This window comes from Phytophthora sojae (assembly GCF_000149755.1).
Source record: "Phytophthora sojae unplaced genomic scaffold PHYSOscaffold_3, whole genome shotgun sequence".
Lineage (NCBI taxonomy): Eukaryota > Oomycota > Peronosporomycetes > Peronosporales > Peronosporaceae > Phytophthora > Phytophthora sojae.
The window spans coordinates 7,315,547-7,329,859 of record NW_009258117.1 but is presented as its reverse complement, the minus strand read 5'-3'; the positions used below and the strand labels follow the sequence as shown (position 1 = coordinate 7,329,859).

General features: G+C 58.6%; 6 protein-coding genes across 6 annotated transcripts; 3 read left to right on the top strand and 3 right to left on the bottom strand.

Annotated features, from left to right (window-relative positions):
- Positions 1 to 63: 63 nt before the first annotated feature.
- PHYSODRAFT_495487 (hypothetical protein) lies at positions 64 to 763 on the bottom strand (the record flags this gene model as incomplete). The annotated part of the gene is made up of 4 exons (XM_009526045.1): positions 64 to 99; positions 234 to 406; positions 540 to 579; positions 677 to 763. 4 exons carry the CDS (start codon positions 761 to 763, stop codon positions 64 to 66), a joined length of 336 nt encoding a protein of 111 aa, XP_009524340.1.
- A 1,698-nt stretch (positions 764 to 2,461) lies between these two features.
- Positions 2,462 to 5,448, top strand: PHYSODRAFT_491036 (hypothetical protein; the record flags this gene model as incomplete). The annotated part of the gene is made up of 4 exons (XM_009526044.1): positions 2,462 to 2,978; positions 3,059 to 3,693; positions 3,757 to 3,909; positions 3,988 to 5,448. The coding sequence occupies 4 exons, from the start codon at positions 2,462 to 2,464 to the stop codon at positions 5,446 to 5,448; spliced, it is 2,766 nt and encodes a 921-aa protein (XP_009524339.1).
- Positions 5,449 to 5,716: 268 nt separating this feature from the next.
- Positions 5,717 to 6,758, top strand: PHYSODRAFT_463301 (hypothetical protein; the record flags this gene model as incomplete). Its single annotated transcript, XM_009526043.1, has 4 exons — positions 5,717 to 5,772; positions 5,836 to 5,957; positions 6,094 to 6,193; positions 6,260 to 6,758. Coding segments are annotated over 4 exons (777 nt in total), but the record flags the coding sequence as incomplete, so codon positions are not given.
- A 1,257-nt stretch (positions 6,759 to 8,015) lies between these two features.
- Positions 8,016 to 8,697, bottom strand: PHYSODRAFT_354404 (hypothetical protein). The gene is made up of 2 exons (XM_009526042.1): positions 8,235 to 8,697; positions 8,016 to 8,168 (listed from the first exon to the last, which is right to left on the bottom strand). The coding sequence occupies exons 1-2, from the start codon at positions 8,679 to 8,681 to the stop codon at positions 8,088 to 8,090; spliced, it is 528 nt and encodes a 175-aa protein (XP_009524337.1). The 5' UTR covers positions 8,682 to 8,697; the 3' UTR covers positions 8,016 to 8,087.
- Positions 8,698 to 9,750: 1,053 nt separating this feature from the next.
- On the bottom strand, positions 9,751 to 10,407 carry PHYSODRAFT_557575 (hypothetical protein; the record flags this gene model as incomplete). The annotated part of the gene is made up of 1 exon (XM_009526041.1): positions 9,751 to 10,407. One exon carries the CDS (start codon positions 10,405 to 10,407, stop codon positions 9,751 to 9,753), a length of 657 nt encoding a protein of 218 aa, XP_009524336.1.
- Positions 10,408 to 13,357: 2,950 nt separating this feature from the next.
- On the top strand, positions 13,358 to 13,918 carry PHYSODRAFT_329548 (hypothetical protein; the record flags this gene model as incomplete). The annotated part of the gene is made up of 1 exon (XM_009526040.1): positions 13,358 to 13,918. One exon carries the CDS (start codon positions 13,358 to 13,360, stop codon positions 13,916 to 13,918), a length of 561 nt encoding a protein of 186 aa, XP_009524335.1.
- Between the last annotated feature and the right edge of the window lie 395 nt (positions 13,919 to 14,313).

Sequence of the window (14,313 nt, the reverse complement as noted above, 5' to 3'; positions counted from 1 at the left end):
CAACCTCATGCTGCCCCGCCGTGGCAGCCATAGCAACGTACAGTCCGTCGGTGCCGAGCACGATCACGTCGCCTTCCTGGGTCTCGAGCTCGTACACCTCTCCCATCTCAGGCTGTGACGAAGACAGAAACACGCAGCATTAGACCACCGGACGACACTTCAACGCCGCACCAAGCAGCAACCCAGCGCCATCCAGCACTGCAGCAGCATCAACAACAGCCATCGGCACGCACCTTGTCTCCATTGGCGCCAAATCCCAGTTGGTACGGGCAGTTGAAGTAGTGGCACTGGTTGGGCGTCTCATGGACGACCTGCCACCTCACCTCGCCTCCCTGCTTCTCATCCGGCTGCAACCGACACAGCAAGAAGCCCGAGTCGCCCAAGTTGATCGCCCGCAGCGACAGATCTGCCACCAGCAACAATACCACCAAACAACAAGAGATCCGTTAAAAACTGCAGCACACCTCACGACCACCACTAAGCCCCACACACAGCAATGCACCAGCACTGCAATTGACTAGATCGCGTGCTCTACCCACCCTCTAACTGCACAATGCACGCCGTTGAACTGCCCGGACACTACCCAACGGCAACAGTAACATATCAGATCCCTCTCTTCTTCCGTATCATCAGACCCCACCCACAAACTCCCCAACAGCAACTGCAAGGAATTTACCTGCGCGCTGCGATGTGCCACCGTGAGCACCTGCAGCGGCGTCGGCGTCTTGTCGGCCGTCGTGACCGTGCGCTTGGCCGAGCTCATGAGCGTGCGCGAGTACTCGCCCGAGTCGATGCCCTGCAGCAGCACACCAGCCTCAAACAGTCAGCACCGAACAATACAATAACCAGGTTAAATTAGTGGCAATCGCACCTTGCGCGCCCAGCCGCCGACGCCGTCCGCCACGCCCACCGTGTTGCCGCTGATGAACCAGGCGTCCTCCCCGCCCGTGGCGCGCTTCTGCGGGTGCGGCAGCCCGCACGCGCCCGACTCGAGCCGCAGCGCGCGCTGCGCCTGCCGCTGCACGCTCAGAAACCGCAGCGCGGTGCATCCGGAGGCGCCCGCCGGCCAGCGGCGCGCCAGCGACCAACTACTGCGCAGTGCCATGCTCGACGTGTTGGAAGTGACTTTATAATCGAACTTAATAATCGAACTTAATGGTCGAACTTAGGGGAAACTTAAGAAGATACTTCGCTAGGTACCGGTACAACTCGGCTGTCACGCCATTGAGCGATTCCCCGTCATGTTCAAGCAGCTCCAACCAGAGCGCCCACGCCTGCGGCCACTTGTTGCGGAACGTGTTTGTGTTGATCGGAAAGCCCATTGCCGCGACGCGTCTCGCGACAGAGCTGGGGGACTCGTCGGTCGTCGGTGGAGGCTTCAGCATGCGTGCACACTGCACCACGTACTCCAGAGAATTCTCGGGCTTGGTCGGGCGGCCCATTTTCTTTAACGTCGTTGTCGGCGCTATGCTGGCGGGCTGCAGCAGCGCAGCAGTGCTGGTCGCCGGCGTCGTGCTGGCTTTAGGAGAGGCCCACTTCGTGTAGAACGCCCCTGCGGCATCAACCAACTCGTCACGTTTGCTCTCGTTCCAGTTAGCGGGGTTGCCCAGCAGCTTCCCAAGTTGGCGGGCGTCGTGAGCGAAGGCGTCCTCGTCGAACGCGGCAGGACGGTAGCAGGTCGCCACGATGGCGTCTACTGTCGCTGCATCCGTCGCCTTCCGGGCGCTTGGGACCTTTGGCGGCCTCGGTGCGGCGGGCTTGCTGGACATGAAGGCTGCCAGCGTAGCCCCCACAGCAATGAAGCTCGGGCAGGTGCCGACTGTGGAAGCGGCCGCATGGATAGCAGAGGCGGCACCGTCGGCAGTGTTGGCGTCGGCGTTGTCGACGTTGAAGGTCATCATGCACTCGCGCGGCGATGAAAGTGAAAGTGATTCACTCCATGCACTCACTCACTCACTCACTCACTCACGCCATACTTCGTCGACGCGTCTATGATGACTGCAAGTGAGGTTACCCTGTGTGTGGCACACACGAAACATATCAAAAATAATTATTGATTTTGCATTTCACCTTCCCGCCCAGTGGATCAACCAAGAGCAAGGGAGAGCCAAGCGCCATGAAGACGCAGGCGGCCGGCGCCGTGATCGACGTGACGGAGGACGCGTCCGCCTCCGACGCGTCCAGCAGCCGCAAGCGCACCTCGCGCGACGAGGAGGAGGCGCCCGCGCCCACGCGCCGCACGCACCGCAAGACCGAGAGCCGCGTGCTCTTCTCGGACGTCATGGCGCAGGAGCGCGAGATGGAGCGCATCAACTACGCCAAGAGCCGGCAGCACAGCAGCGCCGCAACCTCCGCCGCGCCGCCGCTGCGCAAGGGCGAGACGGCCGAGTCCCCGGCCAAGCGCAGCAAGCAGAAGCGCGCCGAGGAGCGCCGCTCCGCGCGCCAGAAGCTGCGCCGCAACATGAGCCCGCGCTCGCCCGACGGTGGGCCGCAGCCGCTGCGCGGGGGCGTGGCGCTGCCCGCACTGGACGACGCGGCGCCGCAGGTCAAGCGTCGCTTCGCGCGCGACGAGGACGCCATCCAGGACGCCACGCTGCACTCGACGGCGTGGCGCAACCTGCGCTTCGAGGCCGCGCCCGTCAACGTCCTGCCCGATACCGAGGGCCTGCTGCCGCCCTACGCGCTGCAGCTGGACGCGCCGCTGGAGGACTTCGACGAAGAGCTCAAGAGCAAGTGCGCGCTGTCGCCGCAGTTCCTGCAGCCCAAGCCCCTCACGGTGGCCTCCGGGTCGCTGGCCGAGGAGAAGGAGAAGGCGCTCGTGGACGACAGAGTCAAGACACTCATAGACGAAGCCACGCCGATGGTCAAGAAGTGCCACGCCGCGCGCGCCAACGCGGTCATCGCCAACACGCGGCAGCAGATCGCGGCGTACATTGAACAACGCCCCGTCATTCGGGAGAAGGCCATGGCGCTCACCGGTGCGCAGCATCTATTGGGTATATTGTGTTGGGATTAATTATTGCTGACCTTTCGTCTGCTGTTTGCTGTTGGTTGACAGGTCTACCGCTGGACATTTCCAAGCTGGAGAAGGTGGCGGCGCGCAGACTGCTTCGAGACGCCGAGTTTGAACCGGAAGGCGTGGATCGCCCCCACTACTCGGTCGGACGGACCGAGGCCGATCATTCCGGACACATTTACCCAGAAACGGTGACGTATCTGAGCAAGATCGCGCCCATCCCGCGTTCCACGACGTGTATGCTGGCGTGTGGAACGCACAGAGTTGAAGACGACCCGATTATTCGCTTCGTGCCGTACTTCAGTGCGACGAAGAACAAGCCCCCAGAGTTCACCAACGCTGACAGGTGCAAGGACACCCTGGTTGGTATGGACGACGAGGTCAACGAGTACATTCTGCGATACGTTGTCAGCCAGTGCGGCGGTGTTCAGGATGTTTTCGAGGCGTTGCAACGGTGTGGAGCTTTCACGCAGCCGTTTGCGAACTATTCTGATATCGTGGAGCGAGTCACTCGAGAGAAGTTGTACAAGAAGCATTTGCAGGAACTGGAGGTGCGACGAAGCAGCGATGCGATTCCCGAGAGCAGGAAGCGCGCGATTGACTCCCTGTTGAACGAATGTTTCGCGGTCCGAGATGGTGCGTACCTGTCTGGGCGCTTGCAGCCGCTGCCGTCGCATGTGGTTGTGAATCACCTGCAGCAGAGCGGAGATTTAGGTGTGCGACGAGCTCCGTCCGAGCAGTTCAGAGAGGTGGCGATAAAGTACCAGGATTTCTTCTGTCGCCGCTGCTGTACCTACAGCTGCCGCAACCACGGTCGTGAGCAGCCTGTACCAGTCGTGCGCGTTGATCCTAAATATCCAGTCGTGAAGGCGGCGTCCAAACTGTGGCGTCGCGTTGAAGAAAAGCTGATCGCGGAGGAGCAGGCACAAGAGAATTCCGTCGAAGACACGGATGCTCAAATGGATAGCGAGGACCGAACTCCGGACTCTGATGAACCAATGTCTGAGCTGACCCCCGCTGGTGAAACAGAAAAGGAGAAGGATTCGATTGAGGAGACTGCAAATGGTACGGGAAATATTACCGGTGGCGAGTCAACGCGCAGGTCACTGCGTGCTCAAACTGCTGCGAGCACAAAGGCGTCGTCACAGCTGAACGCAGCTCGCCTTCACATTAAGAAGATGGTGCGCTCCAAGACGACGGACGTGTCGGAGTATCTCGGCTTCGACGGTGTTTATCAAGCACTCACTCAGGACAAGAAGATGGATATCCTAACCGACGATGGTCGCTGTGGGCCTCACTGCTCCAAATCTGTGCCAGGCTCAATCGACCCTGCCACTGCTTCAGCAAAGTCGTGGGAGAGTTCCGAGGTTGCGCTGCTACACAAGCTGGAAAGGAGTGTAGGCGCCAACCCGTGTGTGTTGGCGGTATTGCTTGCAACGCGAACATGCGCTGAAGTGGGGAGGTTTCTGCAGCAGCGCGAGTCACAAGCACAGAGTGGTCTGCACGACCTTACCTTTATTCGAAGTGGCGTCTACGGCAGAAATCGTGAATGGAGTAATGGCGTGCTTGGGAACAGCTACGAACACCTTCGCCGTACCCGCTTTCAGCGAATGAAGGACCGCGGTGCGAATCACGAATACGTTCCTTGCAATCACGACGGCGGGTCTTGCGATTCGGCGCAGTGCTCGTGCATGCGTCGCGATCACTACTGCGAGAAGGCATGCGGCTGCTCTCCGGACTGCTCCAATCGCTTCCCTGGTTGTCACTGCGAGGTGGGACAATGCCGAACGTCAGCTTGTCCGTGTTATTTTGCCTCGCGGGAGTGCGACCCGGACGTTTGTACTTCGTGTGGAGCTTGCGAGCTTCCAGTCGTCATGGCTGACCCGAAGAGCAAGACGAAAACTGTGGCCCAGCTCAAGATCTGCGGGAACGTCAACATTATGCGTGGGAAGATGCGGAAAATTGGAGTCGCTGCTTCGAAGACCCACGGGTGGGGAGCGTACGCCTTGGAGGACGCGAAGATGGGCGATTTCATGTACGAGTACACGGGTTCCTTGCTGTCTCAAGACGAAGCAGAGCGACGAGGCAATGTCTACGACAAAACCACGATCAGTTTCTTGTTCGATCTGAACGAAGACTCGGTGGTGGATGCTACGCGGAAGGGCAACAAGAGCAAGTTCGCCAACCACGACTCAGCAGCGCCGAAGTGTTTTGCCCGAATCATGCTCGTCAACGGCGAACACCGCATCGGAATTTACGCCAAGGAAGATATCACCACTGGCGACGAGCTGTTCTTCGACTATGGATACAGTGGCGTAATTCCCGACTGGAGTCAGGCCCGTATTGGATCTGGAAAAGATGCTCCATCCATTGAAGAGGAAGAAGAGAGCAAAGCGGAACCGGTCGCCGTTAAAGAGGAAGCCGAGCCGTGAAGTGCCGAGTAATGTTGAGCACGCTGCCAAAGTAAGTGCTTTTTGGGCGGGTTATTTTTTTTCGTCTCTTGGATTTGATAGACAAGGCTGGGCCAGTTTTCGTGTGAGATGATGAAGAGAGCATTCAATGACAAATGCAGTTGCCATCCTGGAATCACTATGTATAGAGGACCGGTTGTTACGCATGTGCATTGAAAATAGATGACGCGGTGGCGCTTGGAAGCACAAATTGGACAGGATTGCTGGTTGTTCGCTTGAGCGCGGAGCGATGGAGTACAACTGGGGCGATCCGAAGAAGAACTCGCTGCTCTCGTCCAGGATGATGTGCGTATGCTGCTGTCAGAGTGTGTATTGGGCTTATTGCCGCTGACACTTCCGCTTGGGCAGGGCGAAAGCTGAGGTCACTCGGAAAAAGCGACTAACAAGTGTCAAGTCCACGCTGTCGAACCAACTGCATCCAGCTATTGAGCACAAACTACGAAGTCAGTCGACCACGACTTGTTGCGCTTGTTACCTATTACCTCAGAATTGACGAAGCGTGCATTATCTGCTTTGACACAGAAAAGAAGAAAGCCCCTGACTCAGCTCGAGCTCAGACGAGCTGCAGCAACAATGGCCTGCACGAGACTCACACCCCGTCTAAAGCGGAGCCTCAGATGACGAGCGACGACGAGTCGAGTACTCTCGACACAATTCGTCACGATGCCTTCCCTATACCGGCACGCGCATCTCTTACCAACAATGTGTGAGTGTGTTAAGTGCGTATGCGCTGACGTTTCCCTACTAATGATGCTTCCGTGTCGCCCCATAGATCGATGTTTGACGAGTTCGGCCTGAATGCAGCCGCGGATGGGCTTTTCCACCCTGCATCGACGATCGAGGCGTTTACGGAGCATGACGCGAAATACCACCAAGAAATTCACCACACCTCAGCAGCAAAACCCCACTCAGGGCCACGACGGGCGAACTCTGGCAGTGAGTACCCGCCGTCACGAGAAAACCACCGACTGCCTGCTCTTCACAGCGGGAAGAACAAACGAGAACGGCTATCAACGCGACCGAAGCAGTCGACTGGCAATGCTGGATCTGCTCCAGCGTCCATGACGACGACTTCGTCTCTTTCAAAGCTGGTAGATAGTGACGAAGGCAAGCGCAGTCTGTCGGCTACTCAAAGTGATTCAAACCTGTACGCGCCTCGCCGCTCCGACGCCGTGCCCTCCTCTGTTGATCGAAATGCGCTCGACTTTCTCGAGCGTGAGCTGGAGAGCGACGACGACAACAACGCCCACAAATCTCCCATCGCCAAGTCTTCACGGGGCGTCAGTGAGCTCGACAACAACGAAGTCCCCGAAGAGAGCAGCTCCGTCGTACCAGCGCTGGATTTCTCTCGTGCGAAGAAGTTTGAAGAGTTGAAGCGAATCATGAAGTCGAATCGGGAGAAGCACAATTCAGCTCGACAGGACCCCGAGCACGCCGGAGGATGCGTGGCTGGTCCATCCACCACAACATCTACAGCCACCACCCCGAAATCTTCAGCAAGAAGTGCTATTCGTGCAGCGCCCAGCGGCTCTTCAGCTACTAAAACCGGCGGTGAGAGCGGGACGGCGAAGCGCTCAACTGTAGCTGCACGTGCTACGAAGACCATGCACAGTAACTCATCAGGGTCCAAGCGTACACTTCGGGTGACAAACCACACAACAGGAGCAGCATCTCGGAAGACGTCGTCCAGTGTGGCTGTTGCAGTGGCGCCCCCAGTCCGTTCCAAGAGGGAGATGACAGTACGCAGCGGTGTGTCACTGTCAGATCTGAAGGCCGAGCATCGGGAGGCGCTGCAAATGCTCAAAGAATTGGGCGGCCCAGTGGATCCTGATTACCTCCTGGCAGATATCGATCACAGTTCGTCCACTCGTCCAGGAAGAGCTGGCGCTAGAGCTACAGGGCTTAGTCGATCTGCAGGATCGACTGTTGCTATTGCAGGAAGGACGACACACTCGAACCAAGCGCAATCTCAATCATCGACTTCAACCCCACCGGCTTCTGCGAATTCTGGCATCAGCATGGTTACCAAGCTCCGCGAGTCCATATCTTCCGGTCGCAGTACAAGCCGCGAGTCTTCGCCCAGAACGAGTTCCCCGACAATACGCGATGGGGACAAGAAGGAGACTGCAATATCTCCAGGTAGCAGTGACGGAGCTGTATCTCCATCAAACCAGGCGCCGACGGAAGAAAAGGCTGCGTCAGTACCCGTTCGAGATCAACCTGACGCTGTGGCAGACAAAGCTGGCTCAGATCCCGTAAAAAGCAGTTCGCTTCCGACGCCGAGTACGGCAGACGCTCCCGATCCCTGGAAGCAGTACGAGGACGACGGCGATGACGACGAAGAGGAAGAGGATGAGGAAGACAACAACGAACTGGAGCGCGAGAGCAGCAGCGAGGTGAAGAAAGAGCTTACCTCTGGCGACCACTACAGTGATGAAGGCTTCGAAAGTGACTGGTAAGAGGGGCTAAACTATAAAGCACAACCAAATCTTCCAAGCCGAGAAGAAGAGGGGAACAGCCTCCTGGATAATGGTTTTGAAGTGTCTATTTAATTAAGCTGTAAGGAAATGAGAAGATAGCCATGTTGGTGTGGCCACAATCTAAGCCTCAAAGGCTTCGATAACGAGGCGGTGGCCAATTCGAGCGATGCGTTCCTTGACAGACTCGCCAGGACGCTCCTCCTATTCATGCAAAACATCATCAGTCAGTCAGTAAAAAGGAAGTACAAGCATCCTAAAGAAGCATACCTCAGCCGTCGTGTGCAGCTTCACCGCGGGGGCTGACTTATGACCAACGTGCACCGCCGCGCTCTGCTCCACAGGAGCTGGCAGTGGTGCAACATGCACGGGCGCCACCATACTTGCGGGAACTAGCTCCTCATCTTCACTGTCAACACCAACGTTGTCTCTCTCTTGACGGTGGCGGTGGTGACTGTGTCGGTGTTGGTGTTGGTGTTGGTGACTCGAGTGCGTGTCATGACGCGGAGGAACGTACTGAGCCACCTGAGCACGACGCGCGTTCTCTTCCTGGGCAGCAATCACCTGGAGATGCATTTTGTAGACCACCTCGAAGCGCTCGCGGTCCTTCCAGGGCACCACTTTGCGGTCTCGTAGGTGCATACTCTGGCCGGACTCCTTCTCCAGCTTCCGGAAGGACGTGAGGTGAGGCGAGATGTCGAAGAACGTGTCGAGCATCGTGCTGGCGTCGCTGCCGAACGAGGAGAACGCAGGCATGCGCAGCAGAGACTGCAAGTACGAGTCGTAGACCTGCATCCGCTGCTGGTTCTCAGCTTCCTTCTGACTCGCAGACGCATGCAGATGAAGCTGCTGCAGCTTGCTGCCGATTGTGCTTGACGGGAACGCAACGTTGTGCATACTCGGGCCAAACAGGAGACGCAGTTGTCCGTCGAAGTTCCGCAGCTCCGTAGTCGACTTGTACAGCCTCCAAGCGCACGAATACTCGAGAATTTGCCAGGACATCCCGTCGCCACTGCCAATCGATCCACTGCGGTAGTCTTCCTGGCCATCGTCGTCCATCACAAGCTCTCGCTCCAGTATCCAAGCCTTCACCGTGATCTCGTAGATGGACTTCCCGTGCTCGTGGACGCGACTGGAGACTCGAGCTGAAATGTGCATGTGGTTCATGAAGGCTCCGATCTGCGCGTTCAACTCGCCGAGACTCATCGTTGCTGCCGTGAGAGAGGACTCCTGTTGGTCAGCGATCAATGCCCGCAGCGCACGCAGCCATTCCTCAAGATACTCGCGGGTAGACGACACCAACGAGTACGTCGGAGACGCTGGCGCCTTGGAACCGTCGAGGTTGGCGCACAGGTAGTGGTGCTTCTTGCTCCCCTTCTCCGTGACCCGGAAGATGAAGCGCCTGGACATCTCGACCGCCGATTTGTCGTCGCTCAGCAGTCCGCCCAGCTCATCGGCCGTGGCCACCTCCGCGCCCTCCAGCTCCAACTTGCCCTTGCGCTCATACTGCGTCTCGTCCGTGAAGAACTCGAGCACGTGGAATGCTCGGTTGAGCTTGAAGAAGCGTCTGGCCCAGATCTTCTTGTGCAGGCCGACAGGCCCCGTCGTCTCCAAGTGATCCAGGTAGCCCTCCATCTTCTTCTCCTTCTTCTTCTTCGCAACAACCTAGTTCAACGCTTCCCCGTTGTTAGCAACCGCCGCTGCAAAGGAGAATCCGCCAGTGAACACGAAGTCGGCAGGAAGGGTCAGTGCTTGGGACGATTTGGCTAATAATAATGCTAATAGTTTACTGGTTGATCTTGTCTCGGTACTGCCGGATGACGCTCAGCAGCAGCGTCTTGTTGGCCTTGCCCTTGATGACCTTCTTGTATTGGGCCAGGCTCTTGACCACCGTCTTGGTCGTGAACGAGCTGGCCGGCGCGTGGCGCTGCAGCACGAGCAGCAGCAGCTCCGTGAAGGCCTTGGACGTGTCGTCGCCGTAGCTGCAGCCCACCGCCAGCCACTCGATGAGCAGGTCGTAGCCCTGCTTGCCCTCGAAGCGCGACTGCATCTCCTTGGTGTTCTTGGCCAGGCTCGCGTTGAGCACGAAGAGCGCGTGCACCTTGTCCTCCGTCGTCTTGACGTCGTGTCTGGAGATGCCCAGGAAGGCCTCGAGGCTGTCGCCTGATGTGGCACACATATCCACGTCGCAGTGCTTCTTGGTGGCCGCCAGAATCACCTCCGACACGGCGCAGCCGTCCGCGAGCGACGGCGAAGTGGACGTGGAGCTGCGCAGGGCGATGCGCGTCTCGTGCGCGGCCTGCGCGGGCTCCTGCGTCAGCGGCAGCTGGTCGAACTGCTGCACGTACGCCTCGGTCTGCTGGTGGTACTCGGCCACGAGCGCCTTGACAGCCTCGTGCTGCAGGATGAGCAGGTTCGTGAGCAGCTCGGACGAAGAGCTCATTGGAGTAGGGGATGTGGGGCAACTGGGAAGAAGGAGGAGAGAGATGGTGTGGCGGACGTAGATGCGCTTGATAAAGCGATATGCTACTCAAATGTAGCGCTAGTTAGCGTATTCTTTGTATGGGATTTGTTGAAGCTGCTGTTATACCCGATATGCGTGAGTCGTCTACAGGAAAGATACGCTTTACAGTTTAGAGAAGCATTGACGAGCAATCGTGCCGTCCTAAGTGTGAAGCTCCAACTCAAGGGGCCTCAGCGATGGCGCTGATTTATTTTGCGGCTTGGTTGTTTTGGCTCAAGGCCTGCTTGGAGCCACCGGTGGCCGAGCGAAACGGCGGCTCCACCAAGACGCGTCCGCCACATTGCCGGAAGCCTCTTCTGTGCCGCCATCGCGCGCGGCGGCTTCTGCGTCTGCAGCTTGACTAGCGTTGCAGCGGTAACGGCCGGTGATTTATGCCGGAAGATCGCGCCGCGGCCTCGACAGTGGGACCGCGGCCTTAACGGCTGAGCGAGCTTGCATGTAGCTCAGCTTTGTTGTATGGGGCTGCCATGTTCCCGTATCGCAGCGTGTGCAACGTGAAGGCGGGCCAATTTTTGAGGGGATGCCAAGTTAGCTGGCGTGCCCTGCCGGCGCCAGCCCAGAAGCTTCCGCTGCGGGCGGTGGCCGAGCAAGGTCGCCGCTCCACTGCAGTGCAGTGCAATGCAATGCCATGCACTTCAACTCGCTCGCTGCTGTGCGGTGGTGGTCCGCTTGCACGGTGGATCCAGATCCCAATCGCGCGGCGGCGCATTAGACCGCGCTTGCCTATCCAGCGATACGTGGCGGCACTGCTTCATACCGGGGGGCTATCGCCTCGTCAACACCGGATATAATGCAGTAGATCGCTGGCCCGCAGACAAAAACGCTGGCGGTGGGCGCAGCTCGCTGTCATTAGCTTGCCACCGCTGCGGCTGGTTGGGTGTGGCTGTTCCTGCCTGCGCGATGCGTATTCTATCGGCGGCAAAGCCCCGAGTCGCTCGGAGTGTGCACTTTCGCCTCGGTTTGGGGCAACTCGGCGAGACATGGAGCGCTCCGCCCTAGCGTTCGCGGAGCTGGCGGGCGGGGCTGTCACCAGTTGCGGCGGCGGCGGTGCACCAGCTGCCGGGTTTCGCTGCTGCTGCTCTCAAGATGCCAGCGACATGACGCGGACGCTGGGGCACAGCACATGGGGCCTTGACACTTGTGGCTCTGTAGCGGGCCATCCGGCGAGTATTGGGCGAGATCCGGACGGGCTCTGCTAAATGTCCCTTGCCACTTCGGCGCCGTCCGCCGGCTGGCGGCTGAGCTGTCCACCTGTGCAGAGGTGACTAGCAAAAGCCCCGCAAAGATGGGGAAGTTCACGTTGACAGCGGACACAACACACACAACAACCAGCAGCACGATTCCCCAACGGAGCAGAGCAGAGCAGGAGAAAAGCTGACTCGACGGGCGCTCAGCTGGTGAGCTCGTTGACCGCGCTCATGCAACGCGACAGGCCGGCGCGTAGATATTCGGCGTCCGCAGCTGTTGGCCTGCACGGAGGCAAGTGTGGCTCTCGCGGCTCGAGGCCGCGCCTTCGGGTTGAACGTCGAGCAGTTTGCCTGTCACTGGGTCGGTCTCCTCCACGCCGGTCTCGATCTTGATCTCTCGATCCCCCGCTCGCCCGTCATACACAGGTGCAACGGCAGCGGCACTCGCGCGAAACGAAAGGCCTTGAAGCCATAAAACCTGGGCATGGATAGGCAGCGGCGGAGTCAGCTGCAAGGCCCACAGCATCTCAAATCTCCTCCACCCTGACTATCCAAGCGGTGCGCGTTCCAGCGTGAGCGAGTGGCCGCACCCCGAGCTGCCTCGGCCCCGAGGCTGAGCGAAAACACGGCGAATAACGCTTTGAATAAGACGCGGCGCAGCTTATTCACGCACAACCGGTCGGTCGGCGGTGCTGCGCTAGTGCTGCGCTCTTGCTCTTGCTCTGGAAAGGCCCAGGGCCCTCCCGCGCGAGTGGAGGTGGGCGAGGTGGCAACGCCCCGATCGATCACAGGCGTGTCCATCCCCGCCCGCCGGCGTCGTGACGATTGCTTGACGGTCGCGACGGACGCAGACCTCGGTCGGCGCAGTGCCAACTTGGCATCTTTGTCGACGCATCGACTCTTGCATTGCATAGCGTTGTATTGTATTGCGCTGCACTGCATTGCGCTGGGCGGGCGCGTGCGTCCTCGTGGCGGAAATGGTCGCGGAGGACGAGCGGATCGGCGCGGCATGGTGTCGTCGCACGAGCAACTTCAAGATGGGGGCATACAAACCGCCATACGTTTTCCACTACGGATAAAGAGCAGTTCGGCCTGTCAGAAAGGTGTCGTTCACCGAGATGACAAAAAGGTCTGCGACTTGGTAGTGCAGTCTCTATCGTGGGGTCGAATCCAGGTGGCAACATGGTCAAGCTTGCTCCGATCCGGAGCCTCTGATCAATGGCGTATCTTTTCGGTTAGTCCAACATGCATGCAGAGTTGCTGAAGACATTTGTCGAAGTAGTATTGTGTAAAGTACGGAGTCATTTTGTGAGGTTGTCTGTTGAAAATACATCTATGTTATCGTCGTATGTACATGTAGAAGGCGCTGTCGCGAAGTTGGAGATACGTTGGCAGATGAATATCCCGTGTCCAGTTGTGTCAAGGATATCACCTGCACATCAGTTGTACACAAACTTCGTAAAAGGTTTTGAGTAATTACCCCCCCCCCCCCGCATCTAGACCCATTCTAGTGTACCAGATCTGGCAGGGCCTAGATGGTTGGCCACGCGTCGTCGCACAAGGCCGCTGCCTGACTTGCTTCTTGCTCTCTCGCTAACCTGAATACATATCACTTTCCAATCTTCCCTACGTCTACGTCTTTCCTTCTCTCCCGTCTTCGACCTGCGCAAGTGCTCAAGCTGATGGCTCGACAGGTTATAAGCCCAACGATAGGGAGAAGCGGGGAAGACTTCCCACGCCTCAACGGCTCCAACTTCCCAGTGTGGAACGCTCGCATCCGCGCAGCACTCGACGGTCAAGGCCTGCTAGGCTTCATCGACCAGGAGGACTACGACGGTGACTCGGACTCGTCCATCGTCGACTCCGACGACGACCAAGACCTCAAGCCTCCCCACCCACCCTCGCCCACCAAGTCGGACGACCTGCTCTCCGACACCGGAACCCTGTCTCCAGACGGCGGTCTGGACGCCGATGACGCCAAGCGCGACGACAGCACGGCCCAACCAAAGCCTGGCTCCTCGTCCGGCGCGTCGTCGGACTCTTCGTCGGGCAACTCCTCTGAGGCGATGGCGACTGACCCTCAGTCGACCCTCCTCGTACTTGATGGTCATCAAGTAGTGGTTGATGTAGTACGGGTCGCCGTGGGCAGTCGAGCCCTCATAGCGGTCACGCAGCTTTTGGTAGATCGAGTAGGCAGAAGTACAACCCTCGACGAGGAGCACGTGGGCATCATCGATTGTTGAGATCAGGAACGATCGAGTTTTGCGCTCCATTCGGCGTCTTTCGTGCGGGCTCGGCTTGCGAGCCGCTCGCTTCTTGGCCGCTCGGAGCTTCGCTCGAGCCTTCTTGGCCTGTGCGCGGAGCAGTGCTCGGCGTCTTTCCTTGTCGCGCTTGGTCTCGGTGAAGGACTTGATCACCGGGGGCGGCGGGGTGGGCTTGGCGGAGCGGGAACGGATCTGATGGCGTTCTTCCTGACCTTCGGGCGCGCACTGAAGGCGGCTGCTGAAGCTACTGGCATTGTGATGACTGACGAACAGAAGTCACTCAATCTGTATCATGCGATGTCTAGTACCTGGAAGCCTGACCTTGCGATTTGGAAGGGCAGCAAGAAGTTTATCCCGTACACGGACCTTAAGAC